At 36.9% G+C, this 21337-nt stretch overlaps 1 protein-coding gene across 4 annotated transcripts in view; it reads left to right on the plus strand.

Moving 5' to 3' along the window:
- dgkg (diacylglycerol kinase, gamma) overlaps nucleotides 1–21337 on the plus strand; it is a 147860-nt gene that overhangs the window by 120792 nt on the left and 5731 nt on the right. For all 4 annotated transcript variants that reach the window (XM_077216586.1, XM_077216585.1, XM_077216588.1 and 1 more), the window contains 4 exons: nucleotides 3517–3607; nucleotides 5276–5477; nucleotides 19245–19365; nucleotides 20170–20230. In XM_077216586.1, coding sequence (XP_077072701.1) covers nucleotides 3517–3607; nucleotides 5276–5477; nucleotides 19245–19365; nucleotides 20170–20230 — 475 coding nt within the window. The remainder of the gene's footprint in view (nucleotides 1–3516; nucleotides 3608–5275; nucleotides 5478–19244; nucleotides 19366–20169; nucleotides 20231–21337) is intronic.

Genomic DNA, 21337 nt, shown 5'->3' on the forward strand with positions numbered 1-21337 from the left:
CTGGAGAAGCCCCCATTGCATGTTGTCTATTATGCAAACAATAGTGTTGTCATTATCAGCAGAACACCCCTTTGCAAGGCCTTGTCACTGGTTGTCACCATCTGATGAGTGTAAATTGCCCTGTTTCATAATAACCAAAGTGAAAATACAACATGCACTGCAGAGAGAGAATTGATAGGGTCCCAGTGTTGCAAATCAGTTTTTTTGTGTGTTTTTTTTTTGTTGTTAAATCTCATATATATACACTGAGCTGAAGCATAAGGTCTTAATTTTAGATTTGTCATATCCTTCTGTGATATATTGGCACTCTCTGTTGTCCTCAGATGGCTCCTCTCAGTGTCCTAGGAAGCGTTAATGTCAGATTGTGCTCAGGTTGCCGATGGTGGCTCTGGTTTCTTTATGGAAGCTGAGGCCAAGTTCACTGTCGCTCATGTCCTCTCACACCTGTCTGCCTCAGCTTCCCTTGTAGCATATCAATATTTCAGAAGGCCAGGGGAAGGGCAGAGGGTGACAAAATGAACTGGCCCAAAGGCCCCCTGGTCCTAACCATAACCTTAACTATGTCCTCAAGAATGACCAAACATTGTAATTGGTAAGATTAGACAGACTGAGTCGTGTTAAAGCACATCTCGTTTCATTTTGTTTAATTAAAATGATTGTGACAGAGTTAGGCCTGTTTAAGTTACCAGTTCACAACCGTTCAATAGTTTGGGGTTAAATGTTTTTTGAAAGAAGTCTTTTATTTGTAAAAACAGTAATATTTTGAAATATTATTACAATTTAAAATAAATGTTTTCTATTTAGAATGAAAACATTTACAATGTAATTCATTCCTGGGATGGAAAAGCTGAATTTTCAGCATCATTACTCCAGTCTTCAGTCACATGATCCTTCAGAAATCAGAATTCTGAAGAAATATTTTTCTTATTATTGTCAATGTTTTAAAAGTTGTGCTGCTTAATATTATTGTGTAAACTGTGATACCTTTTTGCACGATTCTTTGATAAATAGAAAGTTCAAAAGAACAGCATTTATTTAAAATAGAAGCCTTTTGTAACATTATAAATGTATTTACTGACACGTTTGATCAATTGAATGTGTCCTTGCTGAAGTTTTTTTTAATTTCTTTTTTAAAAAAACACTTTACTGACCTCAAATGTTTGAACACTATAGTATAGATTTAAATGAATTGTAGATTTACCGTCAAAGAGTTCTGTATGCTTTCCTTTATTAATTGAATTGTAAAAATGTGATGCCTTAAATACTAAACTAAACAAGATTTTTTAAATTCATGTTATGTGTGGTTGCAAATGAAGTACATTTTTGATCAGAGTTAGATCATAGAGCGGTTGTCTTTTATCTGTTGACAGCCCAAGGCTCTGTTCATCCCATAATATTTATTTTCACGCCAGCATTAACATTGGGGTGTAAACTCAAACTTGTTTGTTGTTCCAATGATAGAACAGCTGCACATTGAGTCATAATTTCTGTCTTGTGTTCATTATGACTGAGCATCATGTTTTACACTATTAATAATTTGTCAATTACTCTTTTGAGGTCATCTAAGAACATTTAGGCGCACAGGTGTCCGCTTTCTGCCATGTTAACATTTCAGTTTTGACTTAAAATAAGCAAATACTGTACAAATATTCTCCAGGTTAATACATTACATACAGTTGCAATCAAAATTATTCAACACCCTTGACCGTTTTGCTGCTGAGAATAAATTTTTTTTATGAAGACAGTCTAACAAAGGCATCAGTAAACTATTATAGAACGTTTATTAAAGGGATAGTTCACCCAAAAATGTTGTCATCATTTACTCACCCTCATGTTGTTCCAAACCTGTATGAGTTCCTTTCTTCTGTTGAACACAAAAGAAGATATTTTAAAGAATGTTGGTAATCAAACAGTTGACGGTAGCAATTGACTTCCATAGTATTTTGTTTCCATAAAATGAAAATTAGCCCATGATTTACTCACCCTCCAGTCATCCTAGGTGTATATGACTTTCTTATAAATAGTTATATTAAAAAATGTCCTGGCTCTTCCAAGCTTTATAATGGCATTGAATGGCTATTTCTGTTTTGAAGTCCATAAAAGTGCATCTATCCATCATAAAAGTGCATCTATCCATCATAAAAGTGCTCTACATGGCCATTCTAAAGCTTGGAAGAGCCAGGTCATTTTTTTTTTATGGAACTATCCCTTTAATGCACATTTGAGTGATTCTGATAACGTAAAGTTGATGGAAAACAAAAGAAAAAAATCTAATTGGCTCTAAACATTCATGTACAAAATTATTCAACCCCCCAAAGTCAAATTTTGTGCAGAATCTTTTATTCTTTATAACCTCCAATAAACGCTGCCTGTAAGTGCTTAGAAGCTTCTGTCACCTCTCTACTGCAATCTTGCCCCATCCCTTTCTTGAAAAAGCTTCCAGATCACAGATAATCTTTAGTTTTCAAGTTACCAACTGCTTTCTTCAAATTCCACAAAATATTTTCAATGAGACTTAAATCTGAAGACTGTACAGGCCACTCAATAATATTCTACGACTGATCCCTGAACCAAGCTTCAGTACATTTGGATGTATACTTTGTGATGGCTGTCCTGCAGGAAAGTCCAGTGTTCATAAAGCTTCAGTCTCTGCACCAAAGGCATCACCATCTTTGCCAAAATGGCTTGATACTTCAAAGAATTCATGATGTCCTGCATACAGTCAAGATTTCCACTTCCTGCAACAGCAAAGCACCCCGTAACAAGACTGGACCACCTCCGTGTTTGACCATATAGATGGTGTTTTTCTGCTCATAAGCTTTGCCTATTTTGCACCAGACATACCACCGATCCATGGGTCCAAAAAGTTCCAGTTTGGTCTCAGCACTCTATTAAACATTATTTCAGAACTCCATAGGTCTATCCAAATGAATTTTAGCATATTCAAGTGAGCCTTTTGTGTTTTTCTTAAAGTCCCAACATGAAGGTCATTGTCTAGTGTTCTTCTTAAACTCTGAATTGAAATGTTTTTTCCTTCTTTCATCAGGTCATCTTTCAAGTCTTTGGCTGTAAATTGAGGGTTTTTCTCATTTGGTCTGATCAAACATTTTATTCCCCTTAATGATATTGTCCTTTTTCTTCAACACCCTCAAATGTTTTCTGGTACAACACATTTTAAACTTATGAATAAGGCTTTCAGCTGTCTCTAGGAACTTTTAGTGTTTTGGTTATCTTCTTGTAGCCATAGACTTTCTAATGCATTAAAACAATTGTTCAATAGCTTTTGTAAGAGCTCTTTTGATGTGGCCATTTTTGCTATGCAACTTCAGCACATGTATGGACTAAATGTATGGATGTGTAACAGCACAAGCTAATTCTGTTTGTTATAGAGTTTACAAAGGCTCAGTGAATTAAATAAGTGAATTAAAACAGCAGTGTTGAATATTCCACAGAGTATAAAACTGTTGTCTAAATTCTTTGTTTAACTTTTAACTATTTTGTTCTCTCTCTCTTCAGGATGAAAAACAAGCTGTGGTACTTTGAATTTGGCACCACAGAGACCATCTCAGCCACTTGTAAAAAGCTGAACGAAACCATTGAGGTGGAGGTGAGTCCAGGACATTTAGCCCATCAATAGTGGCCTGTTTTACTTGTTTTACTTAAATGTTGTAATTATATACAGCCACATTCACAGTCTTTTAACTGTGTATCGGGTCAGTATGTCCACTGAACACTTCCTTCAACAAACTGAGATTCATTAATGCAGCTGGCTACAGTATCTACAGGAAACCTCAGCCAGCTCTTGCGCAGTCAATGTTGAGGGAACACGTCAGAATGTCTGTCTGAAAGCAAACAGTGGCAGATGACCTCTGTTGACAGAATTCCCATCATGTGAAAGTTGCAAACTGGCCAGTTTGTGCCTGTGGTTAGATGTACATAATGAATAATGCATGATGTGATTGACAATAAGGAGTATTTCTGTTTTTTTTAACTGATATAATACTATTTAATAAAGTGCTGGCTTGATATGTCATCAAGACAGAGATATTATAAAGAGGCAAAATTAACCACTTTTGTATAATGAATAGGCGAAACCATAAATTGCCTTTCAGTTAAAAGAAGCAATCGTCTTTTTGATTTTTTGATTTGAGCCAAATATATGATTATTGTGCAATTTATTACTGATCTAAACAAGATTTAATTTTTTCCCATTCTGGTACATAAGAGCTGTACTTGAATGTTTACTACCTACATTTAAAAAAGCTGCCAGGGGGCATTGTCAACATGGCCACAAAGTGAACTGACTTGCCTTAAAGGGACTTTAAATCCGACCAAAGAGGTTGATGTTTCACAACTGTTATGAAATTAGAAGAGCTATGAAAACATAAGCAGTTAAGGAATTTGCATTAGAAAAAAATGCTTTTTCTATCTCCCACTCATGTGTGGGATCTCAAGCAGATCAAGGCATCTCATTATGTCGTAAACATGTCAGCATTCGTCTTTTGGAGTTTGTGTACTTTTCCACTGTACTGACGCCCTTGGTTTGATTCAGGGTGGTCTCTGACATCAAAAAAATACTATACAAAATTTCTATTTTTGGATCGCCGGCAGGAATTTTCACAACTCTCGTGTCTGGAATGCGATTGTTATTGATGCACCCATTCCAATAGTTAAAAAAATTGGATACAGTTTATCGTGCCTCCAGTGCTTTTATTATTCTTTCTTATGCAGTATTTAGCAGCAAGGGTGCATTAAATTGATCAAAAGTAACAGTAAAGACATTTATAATGTTACAAAAGATTTTTATTTCAAATAAATGTTGTTCTTTTCTATTCAAAATAAACTTTCTATTCATCTAAGAATACTGCATTTTTTATCATTGTTTGCACAAAAATATTAAGCAGCACAACTGTTTTCAGCATTGATAATAATAAGAAATGTTTCTTAAGCAGCAAATCCGCATATTAGAATGATATCTGAAGGATCATGTGACACTGAAGACTGAAGCAATGGTTGTTGAAAACTCAGCTTTGCCATTGGAATTAATTACATATTTATAAATATATATTAAAATACAATACTAGTAATTTTAAATTGTAGTAATATTTAACAATATTAATGTTTTTACTGTATTTTTTATTAAATAAATGCAGCCTTGGTGAGCATATGGGACTTTATATAAGAGCTTAAGAGGCTTATTGTATCTATTTTTTTGCAGATTTTCTTCAGTCAAGAAAGGTTAAACATTTTCTGTTTTCTCTGTTTGGTGTCCCAGTGTGATGGCATCATCTTGGATCTCAGCAGCACGGCTCTGGAGGGTATCGCTGTGCTCAATATTCCCAGCATGCACGGGGGCTCCAACCTGTGGGGCGAGTCCAAGAAAAGACGGAATTACAATCGCATGAGTAAGAAAGTGCCAGAGAGAATGACTGGCAGCACTGTCACCGATGCCAAGGAGCTCAAGTTTTGTCTGCAAGGTGAGTCAGACTTTAGGATATAAACCACTGAATAAGATCTGGGTTGCTCCTGAAATGTTCTTACAACCAAATCTCTATGTACAGCAGGGAAAGGATCACAGCATTCTTTTTAAATTCTGCTGCCTGTTTCATTGTAGTACATTTAAGTGCTGATGACGAAAATTGACCGAAACCTCTGATTTCCCTTCCACTTGTAATAAAATTCAAATTACTGGCCATCTTCGGTAGATCAGCACACCATGTGGAGCTGTTTCATATGCAGCTCTGACTCACAGCTGCCGTGAAGCTTTTAACCAATCGCTAATGAGCGGGAGCCTCTCCGGCTGCTCGTTACGCTGATCTTCAGTCTCACTGTGTTTTGGGACTTCCTGCGTTCATTTCCCAGAGTGTGAAGCACTATTAGCTGTGTTGATAGTCATTTAGGGATAGCGCTATCTGTGTCAGCGCCTCACTGAGAATGCAGTCGCAGCTTTTCCAGATCCCACAGAGGCTGGTGTCACCGTCCTACTAAATGTCCTTCAGGGAGGGAAAGTCACCACAAAAGCCCTTGTGACGCCAGCCTCAGGGGCCCTGGCTTCACCATCAGCTGTCTCAGTCAAGAGATCGGAGCTTGGATGTGACTGTGCCTCCCAAGGACAGAGCAACAGCAGCTGTTTCAGGTGGCAGTGAACTAGCCCTCAGCACCAGGCATCTGTTTTGTCAAAGGGAAATTACAATTCTTTCAATTTGAAATGAACATTTATGTCCCAGGTGAAGGTGCTTGTCATATACAAGGGGTATCTAGACTGGCTGTACGTCTCTGGCTCTATACTGCACTCCAGTTTTAATACAGCATACATAAATCTGTGTTTTTAATTAAAATGGGGTAATAAGAAAATCTAGCTCTTTTAGACTGGTTGTCCTTGTATTGGTTGAGAGACTATGTGGAGAGACTCTGTTTGAAAGACCCTGAGCAAAATGAGGCAGTTTCACTTTATAGACCATGAAAGTCCATTTCAGCCTGAGAGGGGAAAAAAATTTACACTACCATTCTAAAGTTTGAGGTTTGTACGATTTTTTTGAAAGACATCTCTTATGTTCACCAAGACTACTTTTATAGGATAAAAAAACAGTAAAAACAGTAATATAATGACAAGTTAAAAATAACTGTCCTCTATTTTTATGTTTTTAAAATGCACTTTTGTGCAAACAATTCTCAAATGCTGATTTGCTGCTCAAGAAACATTTCTCATTATTATTCTTATTATTAATGTTTAAAACAGTTGTGCTGCAGAAGTTGTGATGTATTTCTTTTTTCAGGATACTTTGATGAATAGACAGATCAAAATTCACAGTGTGACATCTTTTCTTTTTAAACTTTTAATGTTAAACTTAATCTCACAATTACTTCACTTTGTTATTTTACTATGAGGCGGTAACAGGCTTCGATATTTAGGTGAAAACACTGTGATTTTGACAATATTTTCAGCACTATTTAATATACATACATCCCTCAGCTTCATCCAATGGGATTATTTGTGCGCAAAAGTGTGCATGCTTACAAACAAATTTTATATGCATGACAGCGCATAATAGAGCCCATATATGGGTTTCTAGTCAACATGACCATGAGTGCCAAGTAAGACCCTTGAGATGTTTTTGTTTTGTTTTGTTTCTTTTTCTTTTCGTTTGTGGCTGACGTCAGTAAGTGATGGCTGTGACCTTCGAGAGCACCATCTTGATTTTGAAATCCCTCCTGATGTATTTAGGCACCTGTGTCATTTTCGATGACCTGTGTGTTCATCACCTGTTCCTTCTCTCTCTCTCTGGTCGGTTTCAGTTCTCTTCACATTTACAACTCTCTCTCTCTCTCTCTCTCTCTCTCTCTCTCTCTCTCTCTCTCTCTCTCTCTCTCTCTCTCACTCTCTCTCTCACTCTCTCTCTCTCTCTCTCTCTCTCTCTCTCTCTCTCTCTCTCTCTCTCTCTCTCTGTGTGCTTTTCTGTACTCCACTGACTGACTCACATGAATCCATGTTACCATGGAGACCTCCAGGCCCTCCTGAACTGAGGAACTATAGGGACTTGATTATAGGGACTGAAAGAGAATGAGAGAGAGAGAGTGGGCTGCTGTGAGCAGTGTGACTCATATCAGTAATCTTTAACTGGCCTTCAGGCACAAATACTCAAGCACTGCATACAGCACATACAGTAGAGGTCTGTAGCCACATCCTATCTAAAGTAACTATGATCACTCTGTCGGTTAATTAGTTTGTTAGTCCAATCATCTGCATGAAGCAATAAGTGCTACGGGGTTTCTGAGAACTCAACAGTCATGTAGGTGATGCCGACTCGCTCCACATGTTTAGATGGCACGGGTTACATGACTTGCTGTTTACAGCTGTAAGATCATGACCTCATCTCCACCTCTCTATGGAGTGTATTTTGAGGTTTATATGAATAGAGAATTCCTCTCACTCCCTCTACGCAACAATTTCCACATGACTCAGGTCCTAATGGATGTCTGCATGTGACTGTTGTAATAGCAGGAGTGATATTAGACCTCTAGCACTGAATCTTTTCTGGAGAGCCCTGAAAATTGTAGTGGAGGTAAAAAAAAAAATTGACCATAATAAACAAGCATTCCGAAAATGTAGGCTGGGGTTATATTTAGGTACTAGTTCCACTACACTTTTTTTGTTTTGTTATTACATTTATGTTTTTTATATAAATTATACATGTTTATTATATTTATATAGTATAACATTTAATTTTTGTTGGTATCATCTTTTCTATCAAACCTTGATGGAAGCATTGTTAGGCAAATGAAAAGGCCTTAAAAACAGTTGAACTCAGGCTGGAAGTATCCATATATGTTGTTAGCTTTGCTTTATGAAATGGTGATAATATTCTATTGTTGTTTTTGTTTGATCTTTAATTTTTTTTTCTAAAAGTGTATGATTGGCAGCTTAAGTGTAACAGTAATAGTGTAAAGGCATAAAGTTACCTATGATCAGCAACGGTGGATTTATTCGATCAAAATAATATTGTAAGATAGTATTACTGTACATTTTAAAAATAACTGTTTTCTATTTTTAAAATGTCTGTGATGGCTTAGCTGAATTCTCAGCATCATTCATCCAGTATTCAGTGTCACATGATCCTTCAGAAATAATTCTGATATGATGATTTAGTGCTCAAGAACCATTTCTTATTATTATCATTGTTGAAAATGGTTGTGCAGCTTAATATTTTTTGTGGAAACCATGGTGCATTTTTTTCTTTTATTTTTTTATTTTTTTTTTGCTGAATTGAAATGGTCTTTTCTTTCACTTTTGATCATTTAATGCATCCTTGCTGAATGAAAATATATATATATAAAAAAAAATCTCACTGAATTTTCAATGGCAGTGTAGCTTATGTTCTAGTAAGCATGCCTCATTGAAGAGTTGTAGAAATTAACATACTGTACGAGATTGATTAATGATGATAATGAGTTAAACATAAGTATAACATGAAGTGAGCATGCAAAAGATGCTCATCATAATGCCTTTCTGACAAAAATAAATAAATTAGACAATCAAAATGTGCAGGACTATTTTTCTTTTCATTTTTGTATATTTCAGGAATATCTGAAATAATGAATCAGTATTTGTGTAGTAGGCAGCATCTCCACATATCTTATCTCAAATCGGCCCTTTTTCCTCTCTTTATTTCAGGGTCACAGAGGGACATTTTGTACTTTCACCTGCTTCCCACACCCTTTAACTCTCCTCTTTCTTTCTCTTTATGGCTCGTACACAAGTCACTCCACCCTTCCCACTGCGATCTTGCTGCACACTGCCTCATGTTGCTGGCTATTTCAGGGCACTGGGGCCATTCATTGTTACATCCCACAAACAATAAACACACGTACACACACTCTGAACATCGTAAACACAGAGCGAATGATTTGTGTTGTATTTCCTCACTCCCATCGCACATGACAGGAATAGAAGTAAAACTCTCCACCCATAGAGCATTGTGGGAACAACGGTGACTCAGTGGACGAAAGGGATGCTTTCCACTGTGGCTCAGCGTCCTCAAACTGTGGCCAAAAAAGCCAATCGACTGCTTTGCTTTCGCTTTAGCAAGAGTGATGGACGTCTGAAGAGTGGCTCTCACTCTTTAGGGGTTCAAAATCATTGAAGATGTTTCTGGCCCAAGGGGCCCTTTCCCATGATCTGCGTCATGAGAGCTGTGATTGTTGGCCTGCTTTGTGAGAGGAGCTTTGTTTGTGAATGGCATGGGAACAGAGGTTGGGTGACTGGTGAGCTCTTTTGCATGCAGAACTCCAGTGAACAGAGCCTGTGCGTGCGGACAGAGCACATCCGTACAGTCAGTGTGTGATGATGAGGAGAGCCTGAGCAGTGTGGCAGACTATCAGTTGGGCTCACACTGAACAACACCCACCCCGGTGTGTGAGTCATGACAAGTCATGAAATGTTAAACAATGTCAAAATTAACACCTATCGTTCATTTGAGCTCGTAAATGTCTGCCGTGGTGTGAGACTGTTTTAAGACATGTCACAATACTGACATAATGAGAACGGCTCTATTGAATAGAAGCATGGGAATGAAGTGTATCATGAGGAGTATGTTGTATAAATAGAGCAGGGCTGGAGCTATAGAGAACATACTCAATAAAGAGTGCAGAAGGGATTTTCACAAAAATCTTTAGAAAAAAGTTTTAAAAAAGGAGAAATTCTAAGAAATTTATGAGAAAGGCATTTTTCGCATATTCGTTAAGAACAATGTAATTATTTTTATCGTAGGGATAAAATGACAGACTTGTTGTCTGATTATTTACTATCTTACTCATGAATTTGCCTTTTTAATACCGTAAATTCAAACTTTACACTGGTAAATCTAAAAGGGTTAGTTCACCCAAAAATGTAATTATCCCATAATTTAATTACCCTCCAGCCTTCCTCGATGTATATGACTTTCTTCTTTCAGCCAAACACAATCAGTTATATTTTAAAAAATACAAGCTTTATAATGGGAGTGAATAGTAACGGAGATTTTGAAGCCCAAAAAAAGCGCATCCATCCATCATAAAAGTAATCCATACGCCTCCAGGAGGTTAATAAAGGCCTTCTGAAGCGAAGCAATGCAGATTTTTTTAAAGAAATATATCCATATTTATAATTTTATAAACTAGAATCGGCATCCGGACATAAGTTGAGTTCTGGTGAAAGAGTGACCTCTGACCCGACATATGACGTATAGACAAATGCGGAAGCGCAGAGGATAGAGCAAAACAAAACACTGGTCACGAAATTAAAGTCTAAAACGAGAATTTTTAAAGAGAAATATCGGAGGAGCTTGAGTTTATTGCCTAGCCCTATTTGTTTGAACCTACTCTCACCTAAGCTTATGCTACTCCAACATCCTATATCATATGTCATACGCCGGAACTCGACTCTCTCATGAACTCGCGGACAAACGTTAGCGGAAGCTAGTGATTAAAGTTATAAATATGGACGTTTTTCTTACACAAATGCATTGCTTCGCTTCAAAAGGCCTTTATTAACCCCCTGGAGCTGTATGGATTACTTTTATGATGGATGAATGCCCTTTTTTGGACTTTTCACTCCCATTATAAAGCTTGGAACTCGATTGTGTTTTGCTGAAAGAAGAAAGTCATATACACCTAGGATGGCTTGAGGAGGAGTAAATTGTGGATGCACTGACCCTTTAACAATATATAATTGCCCATCTTTTAATGTTCTATTAACTAAAATGTTCTTTCCTCTTTTTGTGTTCTGTGTTACATTGTAAAGCACTCTGGTCAACTTGTGTTGTTTTAATTGTGCTATATAAATAAAGTTGCTATTGCTATCTATTAACCCTTTTTAAGTAGAAAGCCCCTCATGATTTTAATTTTTCAACTTAAGCTGTTCTGAGATGTGCTAATGACATTGATTGTTACATTTTTATTTTTGGGAGTACAAAATATTCTTAACTTTTTTTAACTTAGAAAATAAGATACAAATAGCAGTTTTATTCTTAAGTCCTAATTTTATTCATAAGAAAGTTTTGCAAATACGGGCCCAAAGAAGTCTTAGTAAAAAAAGTATGCTAGAAAAGTGTACATAAAGAGATCTGGAATATAGACCATACTCAGCATAGAGAATGAGAGCTTGATTAAAAAGGATTCTGCAAAGAGTGAATAAGATCTCAGGGATGAAGTTTACCAGAGAAGAGTTCATAAGAGATTTCTGAGAATGACAGAAAAGAGTATATAAGAATATAGCTTCGGGATTGAAGATCTCTGAGATGCTAGAGAAGGGTACACAAGAAAATCTCAAGGAAAAAGTATGCAGTGAAGAGTACATAAGATGATCTTGGGAATAAAGTATGTTAGAAAGAAGTAAATAGAAAAGCTTTTGGAATATGGTATGTTAGCGAAGAGTGCAAAAGAAGCTCTTTTCAATGAAGTATGCAAGAGAAATGTAAAGTCGTAGTACAGGAATACTCATTCTGAGTGAGCGTGAGTTGTAACATGGTCTGATACTGTGGACAGTGGATTGCTCTCTGTAAACACTGAGATGTGGCTCTCATGCTTTGTCCATGTGCCAAGAGACCGGCCACCCCCGCACCTCTACCACAGCTCCTGCACCCTCTCCAGCTCCTTCTGACCATCTGCCTTCTCTTCGACTTGCCCAAGACACCAAAGGGACAGCACAGGCCAGAGAGAACCAGAACGCAATAAATAATTGCTCACCTCACCCATGTGGCATCCCACAGACCCCTCAGTTTTCTGTCTTTTGATGGGTCCTGATGCTTCTTTATATATCGATTTCATGGCTCTTTCAGCTGTAGGTTTAATTCCCTTCATAATTTATATGTTTATTTAATATATATGAGTTTTATTAATGGTTTATTAATGGCCACAAAGCAGCTTTACATGATGTCAGGTCTCTTCTTCGGTCAGCAAGCGCAAGGTGACCGTGGACAAGAACAACTCAGAGTTAGATGAATAGTTGTCATTGTACGAAATGAACAGTTTGTGCTTCACATGCAGGTTCCCTTTTTGTTGCTTTCTAAAATGCGAGCGAGTTTCAAATTGCCAGTGTTGAAGAGTAGACTGACCTCAGTAGTGTTCAGTGAATGATTTCAGCTGAAATCACAGTTAACTGAGAAGGGGCTTCCACTGAAGTAAATGGCAGTGATCAAGTAAAGTTCTACAGTGTGGATCATGTAATGTGTTTTTAGATCACTGTCGTTTGTTCTATAGCTACTTCCAACACGACCCTGCTTAGCCAGGACTTAATATCCTCCACACAATGCATTCTGACACGGTTACATAAGAAGGCGTTTGTGAGCTATTCTTAGCGCTGCCTCACTGCGATGCGCTGCCTGGAATAAGAAAGCCCAGACCTGACAGGGCGGGAAACATTTGTATCGTGAGGAAAATAAGGCACCCGTCAAATTTTTCCCCTTCCCTCTCTTTATTATTATTTTATTGCTGCTTTTGGGGCAACGAACAAGAGGCTTTGTTTGATAATAATACATTTGCTCCACAAAACAAAAGGCTGACAGTAAATACATGGTTGGATATAGTATACAGCATATGTGAATATATTACTCGTCTTTTTACTGTGATTTACAGAATTTTCATAATAACTGGTTGACTATAGCCTATTTTGTCTGCAAAAAAAAAAGAAGAAATTATTTGGATATTTAATTGTTTATGCTCATTATCCTTATTATATTTAGATTCATCTAACACTCACTTAATGTTCATCAAAGACTAAGGCCGTGTGTCCACCAAAGCGTTTTTCCAGAGACTAGTGTTTTCCCAATTGTTTTCAGTGGGAGTGCCACATTTTCAAAACGGCAGCAGCGTAACGACAGCGTATTTCACACTTTTTACCAGTCGCCGAGAGTTGAAGAATATTCAGTTTTAGGTAAAACACAGCGCCCATCACTGTCATTTTTTTACCCAGCTGTCCAATCACAGTGGAGGAGGGGCGGGACAAATACCACATCGACCAGCAGCCACAATCTGCTTGTATAAAGTCAACAGATAACAACAACAAGCATAATAACGTAACAAAATAATTGAAAACAAGAGCCAGAGCAAATTCTTTACATTGTGTCAACATTTTTATATAGAAACATCACAGAAACAAACTATCTGTGAAATGAGAAACACTTCAGGTGATATTCCGTATCATAGCAAGCAAAGCGTCTCAACTGAAGAGGTTGTGCCGTCGTGCCTAGCGTCTTCTGCTGGTTAAATACGCTTTGGTGACACACGGCTTAATAATTTTAAAACACGATTAAAAGCAATTTTTTGCAAATCTCAAAATGGGCATCCATTTTTCATACTGTAAATTATAACATTGTATTGCCTAAATTAATTTGTTGCATTTAAAACAACTGACCTATTTTTTAGTCAAATTTGTGTTTCTACTGTTTTATTTGTTTATTTTTTTACATTTCTTTAGACAAAATAGAACAGCAAATAATAGATATTTATATTGGCTTATCCGTATCTGGCAGAATTTTAATATCACTGCATCCCTAGTTAGCATAATTAAACTATACAAAAATATTGAATAAATACACAAGAGACCAGGAATACTTAGAATTTAGTCAATATCGACTATTTGAATTTTGCAGAAAATTGGCAAATTAGCATTCTCAGAGTTCTGCAGCATCAGAGTCCATGTAGATGTGTGTGAGGGTGAAAATTGTTGCAGTTTTAGGTGTTAGAGAGCCGTTTGTCACTCACGTCATTTCATATTGTGAGTGCTGAAGTCTCTAATCTGCCCTCTTTACCTCCTTCTTTTCTTCTTGTAGCTCTCAATCCTATTATTCTTACTGGGAAAACTCCTGAGATGTATAGAGCTCACAAAGCATCAAGATCTTTGACATGCCTGTCAAATTGTAGCATTGTGGAGGTAGATAAAGGATAGCAGGCACAGATTTCTCTGTTGAGGCACTTCATAGCCCTCCATACGAAGCCTACGGTTTGTTCACCTCTCAGCAAATCTCTCCTGTCTGACCTTTCAGAGGAGGAGAGTCACAACACCCCCCAGCAATGCTGCACAGTCAGGCAAGTTCAGACCTCTCCACTTCTCATCAATCAATAAACACTTTATAAACACTGGCAGGCAGCTTTTTCTCTTCAGCCAGGTCATGACTCAACAAAAGAGATTCACAGGTCATACCACATGCTGAAAACTATTGCACGGCAGTATTCAGAGCCTTGGGACACAAAAACCATTTAAAGACTAGTTTTTGCTAAAAATGTAAAATTATTGATAAATTAGGAGAATTTGCTACGAGTCAAAATCTGCTTAGTGGTAATAATGGGATGACCGTTTTATTTTTCACTATTATTTACCACAAGATCTGAATTTTCATTCATTTAAAAAAAGATTTTTTTTAAACAACTTTGAGCATCAAAACCACTCATTGGAGAAAATGGCGGCCTGTGCAGCTTCAAAATGCTGTCTGTCAGAGAAGATAGCGTGCATAATATATAACGCACGTGAATATAAATTTGTTCTTCACTCGCTGAAATTGAATCGGAACGATCAAAGAACTGAGTGAAATACTTCACACTGCAGGCTAAAGAGAATAAACGCTGATAAAACTGAAAAACTTCACCAGGTTTTTGACGGACATTTGTTTTCATGTTGGTTTTTGACAGACATTTTTTGTGCACAAACTACGCATTCTGTTTCTGATATTCCTGATTTGAATGTTTTAAATAATTTTCTTTTCTTGACTGATCTTTTTTTATAATTTTGGCAATAGATGAACAATTAAAAAAGTGATTAAAGTAGTCCAATTTAACTCCCATATGCTGATGTAATATACAGTATATTATAAACTTGACAGGTGATTTTTATAAAATGTAGTTTGATCACAATCTTTTTAAAAGATTAAGGCAGTTATCAATGTTTGATAAAATGTTGTTAAATTTTACATGATTACATGTACATTTTACATGATTTATTCAATTTAATTAGCTCTCAGCAGATTTTGACTCATATGTTGTCCTCCTCTCAATGAAATGTAGTGAAGTTTCTCACAGAAGTCCTTGTTGAGCGAGTAGGCGTTCCTGGAGTGTACTAAGCACAGTTTAGAAGTTGGCCATGTTCACCGAGGACAAGTTTTGTGATATGTGCCGTGAAATTTGCTCTGTTAAATATTTAAAATTGACAATGACTCACTAATTTGCTCCCTGCGTAAATGCAATATTCACAGCTGCTGAATTTATTATCTTAACCTATAGTATCAGTAACACAGAAATCAGAGATGGATTTTTCCCATTTCAACGTGTAGTCTGTACTGGTTTCAAGAGACCTGACCTTTATATTAAAATGTTTCAAATCTCTGGGTTAATTCTGGATTTTACTGTTAACAGACAGCAGATTTTTCTCTTTTTTTTTAAACAGAATTTGTACTTACTGCATGACTATTGATTGCAGTTTACAAAAATGTGTTAACATTAGTTAATGCATACAATTTCATGAAATAACAACGATAATAGCATATTCATACATTAACCTATAGAAATGCTGTAAAAATTGTTGTTTATTGTTTGTTCATACGTACTGTATATATCTACTAACTATACTATAATATTAATTTTATATAATATATTAATATTATATTATACTAATATATATATATATATATATACTAACTATACTCATATATAAGTATATATTAACTAATGGTAATATGTTTAACCTTGTAAAGGTTTGCCAAAATAAAATTTGTATTCTTAATATTTTAACCTTTCATTGTAACCAGTAGTCAAACACTGTCTGTTTTGGATGTATTTCTGTCTGGTCAGCATTTGGTGTGATGTTCTCTGGAGCTCAAACTTGCATCATTGTTCTTGCACAAGTCTGGGACAAGAATAAGCCAGGCGACAGTTTCCTGCCTGGTTGCAAAAGTGTCTGTGTTCTGACATTGTGAAATTATTAACAATGTTTACAGTGTGTTAAACAGCATACAACCTCATCTAAACACACCATCACTTGCTTGTCTGGACTGCAGATGTGCTTTTAAGTACGTCACACATTAGAGACTTTTTTGTTAATAATAGTCTGGATGAGCTTTGAATTTTATAGGCGGACACAACATGAGTAAACTTGGAACATCTCTTTGACTGATCGCTCTGTATGGTGAATATTTGGCTTGAAGATATGATGAATTCTGGGTTGTGCGGATGTTATGCTCTGAAACATTGAACAGCTAGCTAGAGCTTTCACTGATTAGCCAGGAATGTGGGTCAAATTTTGGAATGGATGGAGTGTGAAAGAGAAGACGGATTTGTACTACATGGTCTTTTGGACTGCAGGGTAGTAGCATAGAGTGCCTAATTTTCTTTAATGATATCTCAGTCTTATAGCGTTAGTAAACTCTCATTTTAATCGCTTCTAATTTGCAAATGAACATAGGACATGGTTCTCAGAACATGTCAGAATTAAAGTTTTGTGGTTTTTCGTCCATATCTTTAGCACAATTTGGGGTTCCCCAGATAGTCACACTTTTTACAATGGAACCCATATGTTCCAGCAAGAACTCTAATCACTGGCAAAAGTTTACGGAAAGACTATTTGAAATAAAGGTGAAATTAAATTAGATGTACAATTTTAGATTAGACTAGATGGAAAAACTAAAAGAAAATTAGAAATGTTGCCTTGGCAACTTAATACGTTTAAAGGGATAGTTCGCCCAAAAATGAAATTTTTTTCAGTAATTACTCACCCTCATGTTGTTCCAACCCCGTAAGACCTTCGTTCATCTTCGGAACACGAATTAAGATATTTTTGATTAAATCTGAGAGCTGGATCACTCCTCCATAGGCTTCTTAAGAGATTGATTGCTGGCCCCGAAAAGTTATTAAATACATCGTTAAAATAGTCCAAGTGACTACAGTGGCTCAATCTTAAGTTTATCAAGTGACGAGAATACTTTTTGTGCGCAAAAAACCCCAAAATATCGACTTTATTTCAACTATTCATTTCCTTCTCTGTGGGCCTCAAGTGAGTTCACGTAGTGTAATAGCGTAGTGCTTCTGTGTTTTACGTCACACGTAGGCTCACTATTGGTCGACGCTGGTCTTGTGTGTGATGCGTGTGACGTACAACACAGAAGCTCTCAGATTTAATCAAAAATATCTTAATTTGTGTTCCGAAGATGAACGAAAGTCTTACAGAGTCGGAACAACATGAGGGTGAGTAAATACTGACAGAATTTTAATTTTTGGATGAACTAACCCTTTAAGTTGAAGCACTAAAATAACTAAATGGAAAGCTTAAACTGAATTAAAACTAAATTTGAAATGAAAATAAATTACAACTAAATAGTAGTAATTAAAAAGGAAAAAAGTACAAAAGTTACTAAAACAAAATTACTAAAAATGCAACTATGAAATAAAAATATAAAATAAAAACTAATTCAAAATATTAATATAAACTATAATAGTTATAAATGTATAAATAAATTACCCAGGAGGCTTTCTTTGAAATAAACAGGCTTTTATAAATCACTCATTTATTGTGCCTGATACTCTGCAACAGACATATAGTCATTCCCCCGTGCGTGTGTGTGTGTGTCCGTGCATATGGTGGACTTGCTTCCATGACCCTAGTGTGAGAGAGAGAAAGTTAATGAGTGAGTAAAGGGATAACAATGTTCCACAAGCATTTACTAAATCCTAGGCTACTACTAGGCTTAAGAACTAAAGGGGACCTCAATGTCTTTTCCCCTTTAGTTCTATGCTCATTTTCTATGCTTATTTCTCATACTACCACCTAAATGCAGTTTTACTTTCCAATTACAGTTTGCTATTGATATGTTTTTTAAGATGCTATTTAGATATTTCTATATGACTCCTGTTCTTCCTTTCCTATAAGAAAGTAAATTATATCTCTAGTATCTTTAATATCACAGTTGTTTTCCTAGACAGCAATGAGAGATCACTTCTAATGAATTGAGTCTTTTCCCCTACATCTTATGGTTCTCATATTCTTCGCAGTGAGAAAAATACCCCAGTATTCTCAGAATGTGTCTCCTTTGGAGTTTCAGAGGAGATCTTAGATATTGTGACATTTTGGTCATCGTCTTACCTTCATGTCGCTCCAAACCCATAAGACTTTTGTTCATTAAACTTTTATGTTCAAAAAGTTAATTAAGGGAATGAATATGAAATCCACATGAGTTGAGCGGATTAATCCAAGTCCTCTGAGGAGAAACAATTGCTTTATATGATTAACATATTTCATTTAGGCTTTTTTTCACATATAAACATTGATCGACACACATACATGTGGTCTTGACATGACACTTGACATGTGGTCAAGCAAGTATGCTTGAGGGTTTTATGTTTGTTGCTTTTGTTTTGTTTTGACCTTATTTGTTGTGCTCTATGTATGTTCAGTGATCAATGTTTATATGTGAACACAACAGGTTTGAAATGACATAAGGATGAGTAAATGAAATAATTGAAATGTTTGGGTGAACTAACCCTTTAATGATGTCAAAAACTGTGCTGCAATCAAAAGATTTCATTATGATCTCAGTTATTTCGCATCAAATTCTTAGAAGACCAAATTATCTAAATTATGCCATCCACATTAACTAATAATAAATCACTATAAAATATCCCTTTAGTTCTCCTAATAAATTTTAGGAAAAAAACATCTTAGAAAACGTTGATAATTAAATGAAACAACTAAGAATCTATCTGTCTGTTCCTCTCTGGCTAAACAGATCTGAGTGATCAGCTTCTGGAGGTGGTGGGTTTGGAGGGAGCTATCGAGATGGGTCAGATATACACGGGTCTCAAGAGCGCTGGGCGGCGCCTTGCACAGTGTTCCAGTGTCACCATCAGGTCAGTAGTTCATGCCCATCCACATACACATTGACTAAGAGTTCAGTATTTGTCCAACTCATAGACAAACACTCTGACTTCTCGTGTCCATGACTCTGAAACGTCTCTCTATTCCCCCTCCCCCTCAGCAGGACGTACTATCTTGGCCAGTGCGGCTAGTAAATCAGACCTTTGACCCGCTGTCACTCGCTTTGCCAACAGCTCTAACATTCTGGACTGCTTGTACTGATGAATAATGATGTTTGTAGCATGTCTAAACACACACACTGCTCAGTCCTGACGTATGCTAATGAACCAGTGGAGACTCATCACGTCTGAGGCTAGTTCACAAGTTTGTGTTGCCCGACTTGCTACGCTCCATTAAACACTCATAATGACCATAACAGTTAGTGCTGAATTGAAGCGAGGTGGTTATTCACAATTTTCACTGCTGTTTCCTCACCTGTACACAAAATAGTCTGCCTACGACCTAATACTTTCCGTAATCTGCATTAATAGGGCATTCATCATTGTCATTCTCCCATGCTGTGTTGTTTTAACTCGTAGTGGCCCTTCTGAAAAGACTAAACTAACTTTTTGTAACTGTGTGTATATGGAGATGGAGGTGCTGAACTGTGTGAGTGTGTTAGTTTAGAGAGTAAGGGGCCTGGCTGGGAATGGGGCTGTGGGAACAAAGAGCACAGTGTTCAGAGCCGTCCAGGAAAAGTGTTGTATAGGAGCCTCGTGCCCGCGGTTTGCCTGGTCAATGACCTGACCTGTAACAGCTCTGTCTTTCTTTCTCTGTTCTTGTCTCTATGTCCACAGGACATCCCGGCTGCTGCCCATGCAGATCGATGGAGAACCGTGGATGCAGCCTCCATGCACGGTCAGCTCATTAGATTTTGCTTTCATTTACAGTTTTATTTGAATGTCTGAAACACACTCTTTCATGACCCATACCAGACAATTTGCCTGACACATTATGACACTACATTATGAATTTCTGTGGGCAAAATCCAGTCATTTTGATAGGGATCCAAACAGTCGGGGCAAAATATTTCCCAACACAGATTTTTCAAAGAGTTTAAGCAACGAGTTTTAAAACGAGTCACGCAGATTCACCACGTTGACCAACAGAGATCTACTTGGTTTGAAAGTGACTTCTCTGTTACTTGTCTAGTTAACACGGGGAAGGACAAGATACCAGTTTTGTTCTCTATTTTAAATATGCTAAGTATACATCAACAATCGCACAATTTGAACCCTGAATGTACATGAATGTTAAACTGAAAGTACTGCAGACCAACTTTTCAAGATGGATTGGGTGTAGATGTTTGGTTTTAGATCAACTAAATGACCTGAAATATGACATCAAATGTTAAAGGCCCCAATATACTTCAAGTGAAAATCGAAAAACGAACTGATATGACATAATTTCGAACAAAATCAGGCGGAAACGAAGTTCGTTTGGAGTTCGTTTTGGGAGTTCGAAATAGCTTGCCAAAGTGAACTTCCCGGAAAGTTCGCTCCGGCTGCTATAGGAAGCCTTAGGAAGGTGTGCACAGGGGCTTCGCCTTCTGCACGTGAATATCTTTTCTGGTTTATTTGGCCTGTGCTGTCGGCCGAGGTCAGACGTCCGTGAGTGAAAACAGGAACACACTGGAGAGCGGCTTTATAGTAGAAAAATTCAGTTGTACTTCTGATGAAATGAGACACTGGCACTGTTTTTCGTGTTTAATATGATAAAGCTGCTTGATTTTAAGCTATCTAATGTATAAAGTGATATATAAATAAACGTGACGTGAATTCACTGGATTGCCATAGTGCTTATGCAAACATAACCACATTGCTATTATCAGAAGCTTATCTAATGCTTTATTAAAATGCTTGCAGTTTTCTCAATCTTGTTGTGTGTGCATTTTATTGCGAGGAAAGCGTGCAGCACACATTTACATATTACATATCGCACCGCTCTCATCAGTGTTGGCTGCGT

Source organism: Siphateles boraxobius, unplaced genomic scaffold (genome assembly GCF_051911475.1).
Source record: "Siphateles boraxobius isolate OS27281-9 unplaced genomic scaffold, OSU_SipBor_1 7, whole genome shotgun sequence".
Lineage (NCBI taxonomy): Eukaryota > Metazoa > Chordata > Actinopteri > Cypriniformes > Leuciscidae > Siphateles > Siphateles boraxobius.